We start from the raw sequence: 17,066 nt of genomic DNA, 5'->3' as shown, positions 1-17,066 counted from the left end.
CAAAAGGCCAGAATGGAATCAATGCACAGATTGTATAGCTGGTTCCTACATAGGAAAAAATTTCCCCAAATACATGCATACGCCCACTCCTCACTTAGCATATTGTTTTATAAAAGTCATGACAAAGAACAGCAGTTTCCAAGTCACAGCCATCTCAGACATATGCCGATTTGTTTTGCCATTAATCAGCAGTGTTCCTGCTGTATGGGAAATGCCAAGTGTTCCGTCTGAAAAGGACCTCAGATTGAATCTCTTTCAGCCAACAAGAAGGTGGCTGCTCATTTGCGAGAGGGAAACCGCTTCAAAACAGAGGCTCAGGTGCGCAAACTCAAGTATTTCAGAAAAGCAAGAAAGAAAAAGATAAAGGCAGTCTCTCCACTTATAGCCCCCCCAAGATTTCTCAGCAATTTGGAGGTACTTTTTCTTTAAGTAAATTGCCATCGTAATTGCCAAAATCTCTTCACCTTGGAGCCCTCAGAGATCTGCAGATTATTCATGTCAGACAGAGCCGCGTCAAAGCTAGCCATTCTGGTGCTAAAGGAATGAGGGTCGGCAGGGGTCATGTCACAGGCCGCGGTGAGCGATTCCAGGGGATTCGTCTCCTCGGAAGGGGAACGAGTCATGATCTGTTGAGAAAGGGGAGCAGGTAAAACACAGAGTCAAGTTTCTCTAAAAGCTCGAATTATTCTCTACGTAAGAGTACAAACCATTGCCCGAGCCGGTTGTTGGCTGACGGGTATCATTTAACGTATGTATTTCGCTACCGTTAGAACTGACACACGGCAGCTGGCAGAGCAAACGATGGCCCAGAACTGGAAAACATGAACACTCGTATCTGCAGATAACCACATCCAAACGTCTCACTGTTAGACTGCCTAAGACTTCAGATGTCTCAGGAATTTTTAAAAAGGTTCCAGCCTCATAAAAGTTATTTGAGAAAAGTCCAGGCCTGAACAGACTCGATGCCATCGAGGGCTTATAACAAATGCCCCAGTAGTTGTGTCTGTTGGCAACCCAGAGGCAAGAGGCACGTTACAATCGGTTGGACGCCACCCGACGTTTCGGATTTGGGTTTAGCAGCGGTGGAAAGTTTCTTTAGCAGCGACTGGAAACCATGCTTACAGCTTCAGTTACGAACATAGTCTCCCGTCTCCTATGGTGGGAAGGTTTCTACTTACTAGGTCTGAATGCTCCAGGATCTGGCTGGTTGTGAGGTCCTCCTCTTCGGAGGACTCGTCAGAATCCTCACGGTTCATTTTGTTGAGGCTGGGAGACCTTCCTGCAAGTGGGTTCTCCTCCAGAAGCTGCCTGTCACACTTGTCCAAGCTATCCAGAGAACGCCTGCGCACTCCCCAGTTGAAATTGTCCATACTCTCACCCTGAAATCATACCAGCAGCTGGTTTTTATGCCAGGATCTTCCTGCACTTAACACCTTCACACATCCAGTTAAGTCATAATCATAGCTTAGAAACAAATGTTTTCATGACGAACTCTCAAGCTCTTGTCTACCTTGGTAGCAACCAATTTGTTCACATGATGTGGAAGGTAGTGAAAGCATACTGTTTTCACCTAGATGCGTATTAACTCGCAGGGAGAAGCACTGCACGCTTCTCCATGGCGTGGCGGGTAGTATTATATTTTTTCAACTGTGACTTTGGTAAACCCTATAATGACCTGCGTTTCCAAAAAGCTGTAAGAAAGAGACCATTAATATTAAAACAATCTCCAAAGAGGTGTGCCCCCCTCCCCGGCCCGTTTAGTACTATTTTCAGAAGGAGAAAAAGTAGGAGCTATGCTGTAGCACATTCCACATCCCTTGGGTATTAAGTAGAAGAGCATTCATTAGGTAAACATTCCAGCCTGTTCCTGCTACAGCGGTTTTTGCAGATCAAATGCAGAGTTAAAAGAACATCTGAGAGCAGCTGGGCAAAGTCTGACGGATCATGCACTACGCAGAGGCCAGAGTAGTGTGGCTTGACTTTTGCTTTAGGCTCATCTTTAAGTAATTGTCCCAACGTGGAAATGAGTTGCTTTCCTGAAGTGACTGACTTGGTCCCAAGCACTATCGCTGACTTGTACCTTTTAATTTACTGACAGCCGTGCTAAGTGGCAATCCAAGTGTTCAAGCTTCTAGTTGTATCTCAGACTTGCTCTGCTAACCATCTGATATTAAGTATCTTTGTCCACACAAAATCTTTTCCTAGAAAGGAACTGGGGTTTTATTTTTCTCTGTGTTAAAACAGGAATAAAGCAAGGGAAATAGTACGCAGCCCCCTGATAAGCGAGTTTTAACCTACACAAACAGGGAATCCAAACAAAATCTAGCCCAGAATCCTTTCATTTATTGGTCACGTGAAACACTGTCTGATGGGTCACTGAAATAAAACAACTTTTTCCAGTGAGAGCTCAGTGACTAGAGTAACCGTATAATATGAGAGGCAAATCACTGTTAAAATTAGGATCATTAAATTTACTAATCTTCCTCTGGTGTAAGGATCTATTTCTCCTGGATCTGAATGAAGCACACCTTGCCATTCTCATAGATCTCTCACAGAACAGATGCTTAGCTTTTCCAAAGTCTGTTTTGGCTATTCATGGTGGAAGGCAACAGGTAATGATCCTGAGCACATTCTGCATATGATACAGAAATTATTATCATTGATCCCCATGCGTGATGTTTATGATTGTTCTTAGGACCATCTGATTATAAAAAGGAGACGTTGAATATGATTTCCATATTCTGTACCTATATCTGCTGTCTTATCTGTATCTATACCTTTATCTGTATCTGCTGTGATAAACTGTCACCAAATAATTTTTTTTTCCTAGTGGAAAAGGTTAACTGTTGTGCTGGGATTTTAAAATAGCTGTTTCAGTGAAAAAATAAAAAATGTGGAGAGGCAAGAATACGGGAGAGAAAAAGAAATCGCAATGTGTGAAGAAGTTAAAAAGATTGAAAGAATAAGAGTACAGAGAAAAAAAAACTGTGCAGATTACTGGGAGAAATACACAAAATATGAATAGAAAACATAAATCCTAACGCCGATTCTTGTGCATCCAATCAGTGGATCGGCTGGATGAACTATCTTGGATGACAATTCTGGAAGTCTCCAGCACTGAGCCCGAGACAGAACCATGAGCTTGCAGAGAAACATGGACGCCCAGGGGCAGGGAATGCTACACCGGGCAAGGATGATGGCTCATACTGATATAACTGCACCTCTGGTGAAGACCCGGCTGGACCAGGCATGAGAAGTGGGGTTGTAAGGGAAGGCTTCTGTCGCAGGAAGAATAGTGGGATGTCTTTCTGGAGGATACGATAGCTCTCCATTAGAGGGAACGGTGTTGAAACTGTTACCGCGGTGGAGGCTGAAGAACTGAGATGCAAGAGTGCTATTATCTAGCTCAAGTGTGTGTGGTGATTAAAAGTCAACCCACAAGGTCAAAACAGTGTCTTACTGATTATGTCAGATTTTTCTATGTGTGAGAAAATTTAGGAGATGGCTAATTATTCAAGACAATCTGGGTATGTCAGCTATCAAACTTAACCACTCAGGATTTGTACTGAGATAAGTACTAGTGACTGAACATTCTAGAAATGTTGGAAACACTATTCTTTGAAATAATTTTTTTTCCACACTAGAACTCTGTCAGGTAAGAATTATTGGCGAAGGGACGTAAGTGCACTGTGGTCAAGATATATTTGCCCAGATATGCCTACTCAGAGTAAGTCTGACATGGCAATGGATAGTAGGGTGACACAAGTCAGTATGCTCAGGACGGTCCTGGCTTATGCCTGTTTCCTGGGTGCAATTATTATTAGGACCCCCTTTTGAGAAATGGTTCTCATCTGGATGAAACTTTATACAGTTGCCATACAAAGACAGCTCCTAATTCCTGGAAAATAAGCAGATCTGCTTGGAAGTGTTCGTGGTATACTGTCGGATGCCGCTTGTTGACTTCACCTTTAATTAGAGAAGGTAACTACACAATGAAGTCCGTTGTGCGGCTGCCTTCTCAGGCATTATAAGATTTCCATGGATCCTATTTAAACCTCACTTTCTCTCAAGAGATATAACTATGCAACTTCCAGACTAGATTTTAAAATTGTCTTGTATTTATAGTTTGGAAACTATTCCCATCCTGGAGCCACAAAGAAAAACACTTTTTTGTCTCACGCACACCTCAACGTAAATATGCGCGCAGATAGGCATACATACGCTAGAAGGGAGGAAGAAAAGCAATTATGTTGTTATAAATCTGCGACGATGCAAAACATCTACTTAGCGGATCTGAATTAAACATAGCATCATCTTACCTGCAGTTCCTTCGTAGCGGATTGAATGGACAGAAAAACAAATAAGAGGTCTATTTAAAACGATAATATTAAAGATACTCAAGTGCATTTATCTTAGTTTTAACACAACAGCAACAAACAGTGCCAACGATATATACTTCATTTGATGCAACTTAAAAAAAAAAAAAAGGTAAAGATATACAAACCCCCAAAGAGAGAAATCAGTACCAAGCAACAGCAATTCCAATCCTCTTAGGGGCGGATGATGTATCTGGGGTGACAAATCATAAATACGATTTCTGAAATAGCTTGTCACTTCAGTGACTGACACCTTGTGCTCCTCAACGCCCTTTTTTTGGTGTGGGGGGGGGTTGCTTAAATTTTTCTTTGTGAGCAAATTGTTCAGTGTTGTGGGGAAATGAATGAGGCTCATCAACTGGGAGAAAGAAAGGTGGCATCACCTGATCCATCTCACGAGGCTAGTGTCTGTCATCCTGGTGTGTTCACTGCTAATGTGCAATTAATAGCAAGGACACGGCACCTTCTAAAGATTCTAAAAATTTCAAAGGCAAACCGTTACAGATAGGAGTCAGTAAATTCTGAGACTATTTAATGAAAAGGGACAGATCTAAAAAAAGTGTTTTTTTTGTTTTTTTTTTTTTGTTTTTTTTTAAATTTTTTTTTTCAACGTTTATTTTTTTGGGGACAGAGAGAGACAGAGCATGAACGGGGGAGGGGCAGAGAGAGAGGGAGACACAGAATCGGAAACAGGCTCCAGGCTCTGAGCCATCAGCCCAGAGCCCGACGCGGGGCTCGAACTCCCGGACCGCGAGATCGTGACCTGGCTGAAGTCGGATGCTTAACCGACTCCGCCACCCAGGCGCCCCTGTTTTTGTTTTTTTTTTGATCATTGTGTTTTGCTCTAGATGCCAGATATGCTTGGCTTTCTCAGATGAGGATATGCTGGAATTATTCACCAATGAAAGTACAAAGGAATGCCTACTATGTGCCTGACACTGTGCTAGAAGCTTTCCAGAGGTTCTTACCTAATCCTCACATCAACTCGGCAGGCTATTATCATACCCACTTAATAGCGGAGGAAGCCAAGAGCTAAGTCAGGGGCAGAGGTGAAATTCAAAGCTGGACTTGCCTGACCCTAAAGCTCGAGCATTTTTACTGTACTACCCTGTATGCTTGCTAGAATCCCCTATTATAATCTTATTGAGAAGTAGCAAAATATTCTCAGATGGTTTATTTTATTTGGATGAAATACATACTTTCACACTCTTAAGTTTCTTTCTTTCTTTTTTTTTTTTAAGTTTTATTTATTTATTTTGAGAGAAAGAGTGTGTGTGAGTGGGAGAGGAGCAGAGAGAGAATCCCAAGGAGGCTCCACGCTCAGCATGGAGCCCAAGGCGGGGCTCGAGCTCATGAATGGTGAGATCATGATCTGAGCCCAAATCAAGAGTCGGACGCTTAACTGACTGAGCCACCCAGGCGCCCCCACGTTCTCAAGTTTCTTATAAAATCTTAATTATATAAGAGAAAATGATCACTATGATTTTGTAGTTCTTGTTTGCTAGAATAACAGAATACTAGAAGTCAGATGTAGCATTCATTATTAACTGTCCCCCAAAGCATTAGTATAATATTTATTTTCAAGTGAGTGGCACCTCATATTTTCCTTCATTTTGACAGAAATTAAATTTGTTCAGAAACCGTGTCTGATTCCTCCACTTGTTACTCCTGCCAGGTCACGTCCCATAAGACTTTTTTTTTTTTTTTTTAATTTTGGCTGAGACTGGAAAATGATGCCTCTCTTGCTTCATCAAAATTTCCCTCCTTACTTTAACTTCCAGAGTGAAGAGGGTGCCTAAGCGTGAATTCTAGGCCAAGAACAAAAATTAGGTCAGTGGTCCAGATTAGGGAGCTCATCTTCGGACATCCCATATAGCTTTGGCTCAGAGACGTTTTGAAAGTATCCTAAACAGTTGTATTTTGGCTTAGACTTTTTAAAACAATCCTCACCACATTTAGTGATTAATTTCTTTATCACTTATTTATTAAAAATTTTTTTTTAATGTTTGTTTATTTTTGAGAGAGATAGAGACACAGAGTATGAGCAGGGGAGGGGCAGAGAGAGAGAGAGAGAGAGGGAGACACAGAATCTGAAGCAGGTTCCAGGCTCTAAGCTGTCAGCACAGAGCCCGATGCAGGGCTTGAACTCACGAGCTGTGAGATCATGACCTGAGCCGAAGTTGGACGCTTAGCTGACTGAGCCACCCAGGCGCCCCTTTTTATCACTTATTAAGGTTAACAGTCAAAAAACTCTGCAGTACTTTTTAGTGGTTCTAGGATAATTCAAGGTGAAAAGCTGACACTTACTTTAAAGGTGTTTTACAGCTAGCGTCTTTATATTCTTTAATGACTGGGTAGGCTAAACTTGTTTTCTACAGAAAAGAAGAGGTAGAGAAAACATTCTTCATCCTGGGGACAGAATTCTCCCCAGACATCCAGGGTAGGCCTTGGCCGGGAGGAACAAAAGCGGAGAGCTCCTTGGCCTTACCTCAACATAAGAGGATTGGTCCACAGTCCCATCCTTTTAGGGAAGGTAGGCAGCTACCGGAAGTACCGTTTCCCACAAGTTTCTAGTTGAGTCAGGAGATGCATACCAGTCACGGGATAGGTTAAACTTTGAATTTGGGCCTCCGTTTTAACTGTAAGACTGGCAGAAAGCCCTTTCTTTGTCTGGGAAAGACAGTGCATTTAGCTGAATGTGAGCCTCAGGATGTGAAGTAACACCAGGAGCCGGCTGCTTATCAGGCATTTTTAGGTACGCCAGTCTCCCTTTGGTCAGTTTTGTTTTCCTCCATGAGGCAGAGACTTTCCCCAGCTGGAACGTGCCTCTAAGCTACTGAAATGAGAGGGTCACAATGATGCCCCTCCTTCCAATCCCAGTTTTCAAACACATGATTCATAACTGAAAGCATCCTATCACCATAATTATCATTCAAATCCACAAATCTGCATTGGCCGGTTGAGACATGAAATCAGCGGCTCCAGGTGTCGGGGACACGAGCTAGCAGCCTAGAGCAGAGCAAAGAGCTCTCGTGTGCACTATATCCTGTTTCAAGTTGTGATTTCATCAAACAGCACAACAATGCTGGAGCCCCGAGGCTCCCTTCTCAGGTCGGAGCAGGCAAGCTTTGAAGTAACTGAATCAGAGTAATTTCACTTTTAAAATAATTACACTCTTGGCAAGTTTTGCCCAGGTACCAGCGAACAGGCTCAGAACCTGAATGTGTTTGTGATTTTTTTTTTTTTTTTCTTTTAAAGTTCACCTTTGGACTGCACACACACAGTCTTTGTGTGGTCATTAAACATCAGATCCCTGCCATTTAGAAAGAACTTGGCAGCTTAAATGCTGTGGACTCAGACAGGAAGGGTGTGGTAACTTCTGCCAAAGCTAAGCTGCTGTCCTTTGGATAAGTTGATTGAAAACAAAGTTTACAGCTTCCCAATTAAAGAGTCTGTTATAAAACCTGATCGGTTAGCAGGTAAAAAGAAACTTTTCGTTAGTCAAGGCAAGGCTGAGGGGGGTATTTTTACAGAGAATATACTGTACCTCTCCATCCTCCAGCTCCACATCTAGGAAATCGAAGTCCCTAAAGACTCTAAACTGCTGCTCGCTGTTTGTGTCATCCATGTTCTCCTGCTCCCGGGCGCCGTCCTCGGAAGACACCAAGCTCGTCTGGTGCTCCAGAAGGTCCAGATCCCCACACGATGAAAAGATCACCTACGAATCGCAAGAGTCCTCTCCTGAGAGACGGTTCTCCCTTCGGTTGTTTGTGCTATAAAAACTGCAACTGGCTGTTCGTGGCCATCTATTTCGAGTACACACCTAATTCCTTAAGTGGGTATTTTTAGAATGTTCTTTTAGTATTTATGTTGGACAGGTGCCTTCAGATTAAACTCATTGCAAAGACGCAAGTTCACACAGGAGGAGAAGGTTCGAGTCACGATGCTGCTTCTTAATGAAGACTGGATCCCATCGGAGTGTCTGTGTGTGTGTGTGTGTGTGTGTGTGTGTGTGTGTGACAACTGAGTGTATATTCACAGACAAACTAGAGCAGCCAAGAAATTTTCCACTGTTTCTGAACTGAGGTCGGAAATTGTACACATGCACATACACTTCACATGCATATTATCACTTAATACTTTAAGGGCTACTGATACAAAGATACGTTATTATAGAATGGCCTGTGAGTACAAAGCATTTAACCCTTTCAGAGATAAACCAGGAACCAATAAAGAATAAGACACAGAGGACAAATACGACAGTCCTTGCTCATTTGAATTACAGACAAGTATGTGAGCAGCCATGCTCGTAATTTATACCTAAATTCCCTTCCTGTTGGTATAAACGGAACTTTTTTTTTTTTTTTTCCTATTAAGACCTCTTAATGTTAATAATCTTAGAACCATCTTCTGTGTTTAGTTTTTTTCCCACTGGGACATTTTAGTAGAACTTTGTAGAAATAAACTGTAAGTGGACCTCAATGTTTTGCTATCCAGTCTCTCCTGAACATAGATTGATATTAAATAAAAGTGAACGGTATGATTGTTTTTAGCCATCATAATGTCTATCTAGTCTTCCTTGAGAAGCAGGCAAATCGTTTGTATTTATTTAATATAACAAGTGCCTCTCAAAAGTAAAAAGAATGAATGATTTGAAATGTCCCCCTTTCCTCCAGTGTTTAAGAACAGTCCTGTGACTTGCACTATGTCCTCATGCAATGGCCCGCGACACACAGTTTGCTCAGGGATTGCAAGTGGGTCTATGAGAGAAATAGCACTGAAGGCCAGGCAACTAGCTCGTGAGAGCCGCGGCTCGAATGCAGGCTTCCTCAGTTGAAGGCTCTTCTTCCCAGTTAGCACTGCCTCTCTGACCGACCGCCAACATGCTCTGGGTAAACATTTCCAGCACGGAAGCAGGCATTTGAGATCTGAGGAAGACGCGCCAGCCAGAATGGCAATAGGAGACGGTCCTTGCTGGAGGGCCGCCCCGCAGAGGGAAAGGGCGCTTGTCACTCTCCCTCCGCCCACCCCGCCACTGTCACCTCGTCCCCTCTGCCCTCAGGTCTCAGGAGCAGCAACAAACCCACTGATCTCCTGATCATAAGCTGAGCTTAGCTGCTGGCTGGCAGGGGCACGTTCCGGACCGTAAGAAACACCGATCTGCACTTTAGCAAGTATTTACGAGCCTCTAACATTTCACCTGCTCGTGAACTACGTTAATAGATACATTTTGAGATTTCAGAGACAGCTCCCCTGAGCAATTGCTAATTCTTACTTCATTTGGGAAATTAGTTAGCTATTTATTTTTTATTAATAACAAAGAGGTTGAGATACGCCAGGGAAACCAGACCCTGAGATTTTTATTGCTTTTGCTACGATAGTCTCACAGACAACCTGAATTAGCTAAATTTTATAAAAGCTAAATTTTACATTAGCTAAGTTCTAATACTGTGATTATTCATTTATTCCAAAGCGCAATGGCAGGTTGTTGTTTTAACTGTAACATCAGTGGATGTATGTAAGAGAAAAAAACTATAATGATATATCATTATTTTGATCCCTATTCTGCATGAGTCAAATAATGACATCATAGGAAGGGGTGTGCATACGCAGAGTAAAATTATACCCCAAAAGAATGTATATTAAATATGATGCAGGAGATCGTCATATATATATTTTTATTTTTATATTTTATTATATGTAATAAATAATTATATAATTATATATTTTATTTATATTTATATATACATATGTTAATACATATACATACATATGTTAATATACACATTAACATAGTCTGGGCATATTTATAACAAAATCCAAAGAATTTTAAAAAATGAAAGTCAGACCAACTGGAGCAAATAGCTAACAAAATCATTCACTGTTTCTGAACTAAGTGAGATTAAAAATCTTAGTGTGGAAAGAAATAGCCTATGAGTATGATCTAGTATGAGTATGATGGTGGATATCATACTTGTAATTCATAGAGGACTTCTCTAAAGGTAAAAAGAGCAAAGGTAAAAATGATATGGTACCAACATAAATGTGATATATGATGGAACTTACTGATGGATTTTTGCTTAATCCTACTTCTTGGCCACACAGAGAAAGGACGTGCACCAACTTCTCTTTTGTCCTCTTCTGGAAAAGAGACACACAAACACGTTTTAATCATGGAGTTCTGTGATCAAATCTGTTTCCGTACTATAGCTATTAGCCACAAAGGGCTATGGCCCCTGAAATGTGGTGGGAATTGAGATGTAAAATACACAAAGACTTGGTATGAAAAAAGAGAATGCAAAATATCTCATTAATATTGCAAACCATTGGTTGCATATTGAAGTAATAATGTTTGAGATATATTAGGCTAACTAAAATAGGTTATTAAAATTGATTTTACCTATTTCTTTTTACTTTTTTAAAAAAGGCAACTTTTACAAAGTTTAAACACAAGACACACACTATGTTCCTACTTGACAGTGCTGATCTACATTTTCCTGAGGAAGGGGTGTGAAACTCAGCAGATATTCGTGACTCCCCTTGATAATCTTTTCTTGTCTGTTACAACTTCCAGCATTAGCAAGGCTTTCCTTTCACCTAAATTAAATCTATTATGTTCTAGCACACATTTATTTTCCTCAAATGGGAGAATAACTTTACTTTCTGCAGCATTAAAGAATTCAATTATCTGTAAGTCATATTAAGTCTTTCTCAATTTATTCTCCCTAAAGTTAAACAGATTCAATTCCTTTTGCTTTTCTTCATGAGCCTTATTTTCAGCCACTTAAGCACGGAGATTCTTCCATAAACCATCACATTTTCCAATGACATAGATGAACTAGGTCTCAGGATAATTGGAGAGTTGAGAATGAAAAGGAAGAGTAAACCAGAGCCTAAAAAATGTTAATTACTTCAGAGATGCTCTTAAAGCAATCTTTCTGACCCTGTAAAATGATTTTTCCCCTTTAAGCTGATTTAAGTTAACGTGGAGACTGCTTAGGAGGCCAATAGTGCTCATAGCTTTTCTTTCTTAGTGGAATTTGGCTCACTGCATTCTTCTTTCCACATTATAGAAGGGACACCCAATACAGTATTTTATCAAGGCCAAAGACAGGAAGACCTTAATGTTGGAGAATGGCAAGAGATTTGCTAAAATATTTCCCTAAGTTTTAGTGGGCATCTTACAATTCGGGGAAGGAATCCATACAGAGGAACATGGGTGTTGGGATATCTATTTTTCTTCTCTTTTCCAAATCCCTAAGAATGTATAGTAGGCTCTCTTACTCAACAGCTCAGTGAACCCTTACTGAGAGCCAGCCATGTTCCAGCAGGCCCTGTGCTATATATTCCACTCCTCCAACCTTGGAGGGTGAAGGTGAGTCCTGCACGTGGGCAAAGTGTTCTCTGCTCAGCGCCCACCCATTTGGCCTTCTTTCAGTAATACGGTCCCTCTTTTTATCTCAGAAACAGCTCCTCTCCCACTAAGTGGGGCTTTGCCTCCCTCACACGTGCAGCAAGAGTCCTTCTAGAATTGCTTCAGATGTTGGGAAGGGAATGCCTTTGACCTGAAATCATCGGAGCCAAAGACCATATAAATCTGGAGCTGCTCGAAGTTTTTGGTGCTTCATAAGAGAAGAGTCTGCCTCAGAATGAAATCACCGGAGAGGAAAGGAGGGCCAAGACTGGGAAGGGAAGGCAAGGACAGGGGAGAAGGGAGTCTAAGGACCCAGTTCCTCATTTTGTGTACTAGAATCCAGCTGTGCTTGAAGCCAAGCCATGAGAGTTAATAAATTCCTTTTCCACTTAAGGTGATTAATGTCACCAAAGAGGTCTGAATAATGCAGAGGTTTTACTCGATGGCAAGCCTGATGACATTAATGCAGTTGCCCATTGAGCAAATACGGTCTTAGGCTGTACTAAGAGAGAGATCTACAGAGAGAGAACTACAGAGAGATCCAGCGGCCGGTTCTGCTCCACATAGCTCAGACTGTCCATGGAGACCACTGGAGTGCATGCTTAGGGGACAGCAGTCAGAATGGCGACTGGAATGCAAAGTGTTTGCACCTTTTAGAGAAAGTACAGGCCTCCCCAGTATTCATTCACAGAGCAGCAGGAAATCTGACTACTTTCCACCCTCTTTTTCCTTTCTGATTCCTTAGCTTCACTCACTAGTCCCTTCCCTCCCCCTTCCCGTCTCCATCAAGGTAAGAATTTAGATCATTTTACTGGTCTAAAAAGCAGTGTGGGTAGATTCCCGTGGTTCATCGCTTACGTGTCTACCTCCCAAACCAAGGGCACACTGTACACACTGTATGTTAGCCAATTTGACAGTAAATTATATTTAAAAAAAAAAAACAAAAAACTTCAAACAATAAAAAAAAAGGAGTGTGGCTTGAGGAAGCAACCGGAAGGGCAGATTCTGCATTCTTATGAAGCCCTATCGTATGGAACTGGTTGGGAGAACTAAGGATATAGTCTTTGGAGAAAAGAGAACTCACTGGAATGAGTGGTAGAGGGGAGAGGGTTTCTTTATTTCTCTGAAGGTGAGAGATCAGATTTCATTTCCTAAGTCTAAAGAGAGCTAGGACCAATGGGTAGCAGAGGCAAATGTCAGACTTCAACTCAATGAAACGAGCTGTTCCAAGATAAGACAGGGTCCCTTGGGGTGCCACGGGATACTCATCACTGAAGTGTTGATGCCTACGTGGGCAATGCCAGGATGGTGACGGAGGAACCCGGGATCACATGGGCAGTTGGGCTCGAGAGGTCTCCCTGAGCTCTCTCTTCCAATCCCAGGGACTAGGATTCTATACCTGAGAATACTGGGGCCTTTTCCAGCTAACAGGAACAAGGACATTGGAGTTGGAGCCCGATGAGGTAGAGGATGTGCTCCTGGTGACGGCCATCGCCCTGGGCTTCCCATCGCGCCCAGAAGCGTTCTGCAGCTCATCGTATCGCCTCCCGATGATTGGCGTCTTGACAGAAGAGAATACAAAATCTCACTCTTCTATCTGTTCAATAGTTCTGTGGAATATGGGATCGTTCTACCCAGCAGCAACCAAACATTGCCTATTTGATTAAACCTTAGAGAAGTTCAGTGTTACAGGTAGGCTCATTTTCCTGATGTTCAAATACACATTCTGATTTTTTTTAAGTTTATTTATTTATATTGAGAGAGAGAGAGAAAGAAAGAAAGAGTGAGCACAGGAGGGGTAGGGAGAGAGGGAGAGAGAGAGAGAGAGAGAGAGAGAATCCCAAGCAGGCTCCGCACTATCAGCACAGAGCCTGATGTGGAGCTCGATTTCATGAACCATGAAATCATGACCGGAGTTGAAATCAAGAGTCAGATGCTTAACTGACTGAGCTGCCAGGTGCCCCACGTTCAAATATACATTCTAAATCATTTTACATCGTTAACATTTTCCCACCCTCTTTAGCAGCTGAAAACAAATCCAATTGCTTGTTCTTAAACCACTGGTAAAGGTCAGAAGCAAAACATTCAGGAAAGCAAATAGTTTTCAGATTAAGCTTAAAAGAATTTCTTATCATTCTAACAAGCGGCCAAAATTCCTTCCCGTCTTCCCAACCTTTGGTCACCAATCTCCATATACTCTCAGTTATTTAAAATCTACTTAGAGTGATTGTATCTTTTCAGTTATTTAAATGAATGAGTTCAGGGCCAGGTACTCGGGCAACGCTTTGGAAATTTCACTTCCTGAGAGTTCATTTCACACACGGCCGGGTGGCAGCTGGGTAGGCAGCACCACCCAAACTTGAGCCCCAGTGGGGCTGCAGAATCCCATTTGTGGGCCTACCCTCAGAGGTGGTAGACACCAGCTGGAAAGTCTCCATCTGGTTCTCCAGGCTCTTTATTCTGGAGCAGCTCCGTCCCTGGGGCGTGCAGCCCAGTGGCTGCCTGCTTTCTGTACCCCTTTGGAACAGAACAAACTCCAAAGAATAAAAGTAGCTTTCCTCGCCAGCAATGTGACAAAGGAATGTTACAAATGGAAAAAAATTATTGATTGGATACCTTAATATCAGACACACGAACTATAGATGCAGGTATCACAATAGCAGCAAAAGAGTATCTCAACCTGGATACTGAAATGATAGAAGGTCACTGAGATCACGGTGTGAAAAAACCCAAGCTGACTACAACCTACCTACTTAATAGAGCAAGTAAGTTTCACACAAGCAGATCTAGTTTATTCCTCCAGTGGACTTACTCATTCAGCAGTGTTGAAGAATGTTTGTTAAGTACCTGCAATGCACCAGACTCTGTACCGGACCCTGGTTACAAAATGGACAGAGTATAGTTTCTGCTTTGGCGGGCTTATGGGTCACGGGGTTAGCGACACAGGAGAGCAAAGTATTTGTGCATCTTAGAGTTGGTACAGGCTTCCCAAATGTCCATTCTCAGAGCAGCAGGCAGATCTGACTACCTTCTACCCTCTCTTTTCTTTTTCTTTTTAAAAATTTAATGCTTATTTATTTTTGAGAGAGAAAGAGCAAGAGAGAGCACGTACGAGTGAGCAGGGGACGGGCGGAGGGAGAGGGGGACAGAGGACCCAAAGCAGGCTCTGCGCTGACAGCAGAGAGCCCAAAGCGGGGTTCAAACTCACAAAACCTCGAGGTCATGACCTGAGGTGAGGTCAGATCTTAACCGACTGAGCCACCCAGGTGCCCCCCAACCTCTCTTTTCTTCCCGATTCCTTGGCTTGGTTCACTAGTCCCCTTTCTCCTTCCTTCCTGCTCCCTTGAGGCAAGAATACGGATCATTTTACTGGTCTAAAAAGTCGTGTCACTTGGGGAAACAACCGTAAAGGCAGATTCTGTGTCTCTTTAAATCTCAGTCATTTGCTGGTCTGGCTGGGAGGTCAGGGAGCAAAGTTGTGGATATAAAGATAGGACATGATACCTGCCAGATAAAGAAATGAGGTCAGGCTTTAAAATGCTTATGATCATTCTTTAAAAAAATTTTTTAAATGTTATTTTATCTTTGAGAGAAAGAGACAGAGAGAGAGAGAGAGAGAGACAGACAGGGAGACAGAGTGGGAGCAGAGGACGGGCAGAGAAGGAGGGAGATACAGAATCCAAAGCAGGCTCCAGGCTCTGAGCTGTCAGCACAGAGCCAGACACGGAGCTCGAACTCATGAGCTGCGAGATCACCACCTGAGCTGAAGTCGGATGCTCAACCGACTGAGCCACCCAGGCGCCCCTAAAATGCTTATGGTCATTCTATTTTAAAGGTATCTCTTTCAAAAAATCATTTGTATATAGCTGAGGCTAGTTTCTATTTTTAAAAGCTGCCAATTGGAGCCCCAATGAATACGACATTCACTGTGTTCCTAAAAACCAGAACCTAATGCAGGCCTTAGAAAACTTACTTTGAAGTAAATGTAAAATAAGTCTCTCCTTCCCCAGACAACTAGTTTTGACCTTTGTCACCTGTTCTCGCTGCTGAAATTTACAGAAACAGATAACATACCTCTGAAATATCAAAGTGGAAGTCTAGGGTTTTTCCAGGTAATTCCTTAGAAGCACTGGTCCACACTCGATGTATTTCTATCTTTGAGAGGTCGCTGTGCTGGTAGGAAGGCAAAACTAGACTGGCAGATCGAGAAACCACCAGCTTCAGGATATTCAAAGCTTCTCTCCAGTGAACACTCTGACGGGAATAAAACATTCAATGGTTAAAAACAATTTCATTTTTAAAAATGCATCAACCCCCAGCTACTGAAACTTCTTATGATCAGTCAGAATTCACAGATTTTAAAATAGTGCAGGAAGTTCCATCATATGTAAAAGGCAAATGACGTAAAAAATTTATACAGACGAGAAGATACATTTAGGAAACAAGCAAATAAGAAAATACCAATTTTGTCCATATTCAAATAAATAGAAGTTTAAAAGTACAAGGTACCATTTTGGTCAATGAGGTAGCTCTTTGGTACAAATAAAAAAAAAACCCAATGCATTTATGCTACTGGCCACTCACTCTCAACATTCTCCCCACCTCCAGTCTCTGTCTTCCTTGGTCGTTCTCCTATTTCAATGGCCTCTTAATTGGTCTCCCTCCTTGCAGCCGCTATTGAAGTCCAGCATACCCACCCCAGCTACAGTGATCTTTCTAGAACTTTTCAGACCATGCTGCTTCCCTGCCTAAACTCCTCCAAGGGCTCCCTCTGGTGGGCAGTGTGGAGTCCACACATGTTGAGCACAGCCTACAGAAGTAACCTCCCCCCAGGCTAACCTTGGACTTCCTCATACCAGGCAAGCTCTTTCCTTGTTCCGTTGTCCTGGAATGCCCTTCCTCTCCTTATTGGCTTATCACATGCCTACTCTTTCTGTGAGACTCACTTTGTTTTTCGATCTTTGTCTCCCTGACAGGCCCCAGGCAGGCTGATGGGCTTCTCCCATAAAAATATTGAGCACAGATAAGCGAACTTGATAAAAGTTATTATTATTATTTACCTAGCCTGTGGAATAAGAGCACATGAAATAAAACATATTTCCTTCCCTCTTAAATTCTGCACAATGGGAGGTCATGATTTGAATGTGAAATCAGTCACCATTCAAGATAAGATATCGAATAACAGAGATAGCCCACAGTCCTGAGTTAGTTAGAATAGGCAGTCTAGTAAAACAATTTTTTCTTTGCACTAGGGGCAAGGGGTTTGTAGACAAATA

General features: G+C 42.2%; 1 protein-coding gene across 10 annotated transcripts in view; it reads right to left on the bottom strand.

The window, feature by feature from the left end:
* The window catches only part of FRY (FRY microtubule binding protein), a 454,383-nt gene that overhangs the window by 33,752 nt on the left and 403,565 nt on the right, over positions 1-17,066 (bottom strand). For 7 of the 10 annotated variants that reach the window (XM_045472997.1, XM_045473090.1, XM_045472660.1 and 4 more), the window contains 7 exons: positions 15,865-16,044; positions 13,190-13,351; positions 10,443-10,517; positions 7,924-8,094; positions 4,320-4,328; positions 1,179-1,379; positions 465-626 (listed from right to left, as the gene is read on the bottom strand). In XM_045472997.1, coding sequence (XP_045328953.1) covers positions 465-626; positions 1,179-1,379; positions 4,320-4,328; positions 7,924-8,094; positions 10,443-10,517; positions 13,190-13,351; positions 15,865-16,044 — 960 coding nt within the window. The remainder of the gene's footprint in view (positions 1-464; positions 627-1,178; positions 1,380-4,319; positions 4,329-7,923; positions 8,095-10,442; positions 10,518-13,189; positions 13,352-15,864; positions 16,045-17,066) is intronic. The other 3 variants (XM_045472438.1, XM_045472587.1, XM_045472917.1) reach the window with 1 other exon arrangement.

This window comes from Leopardus geoffroyi, chromosome A1, assembly GCF_018350155.1.
Source record: "Leopardus geoffroyi isolate Oge1 chromosome A1, O.geoffroyi_Oge1_pat1.0, whole genome shotgun sequence".
Taxonomy (NCBI): domain Eukaryota; kingdom Metazoa; phylum Chordata; class Mammalia; order Carnivora; family Felidae; genus Leopardus; species Leopardus geoffroyi.
This window is presented reverse-complemented; position numbering and strand designations above follow the sequence as displayed.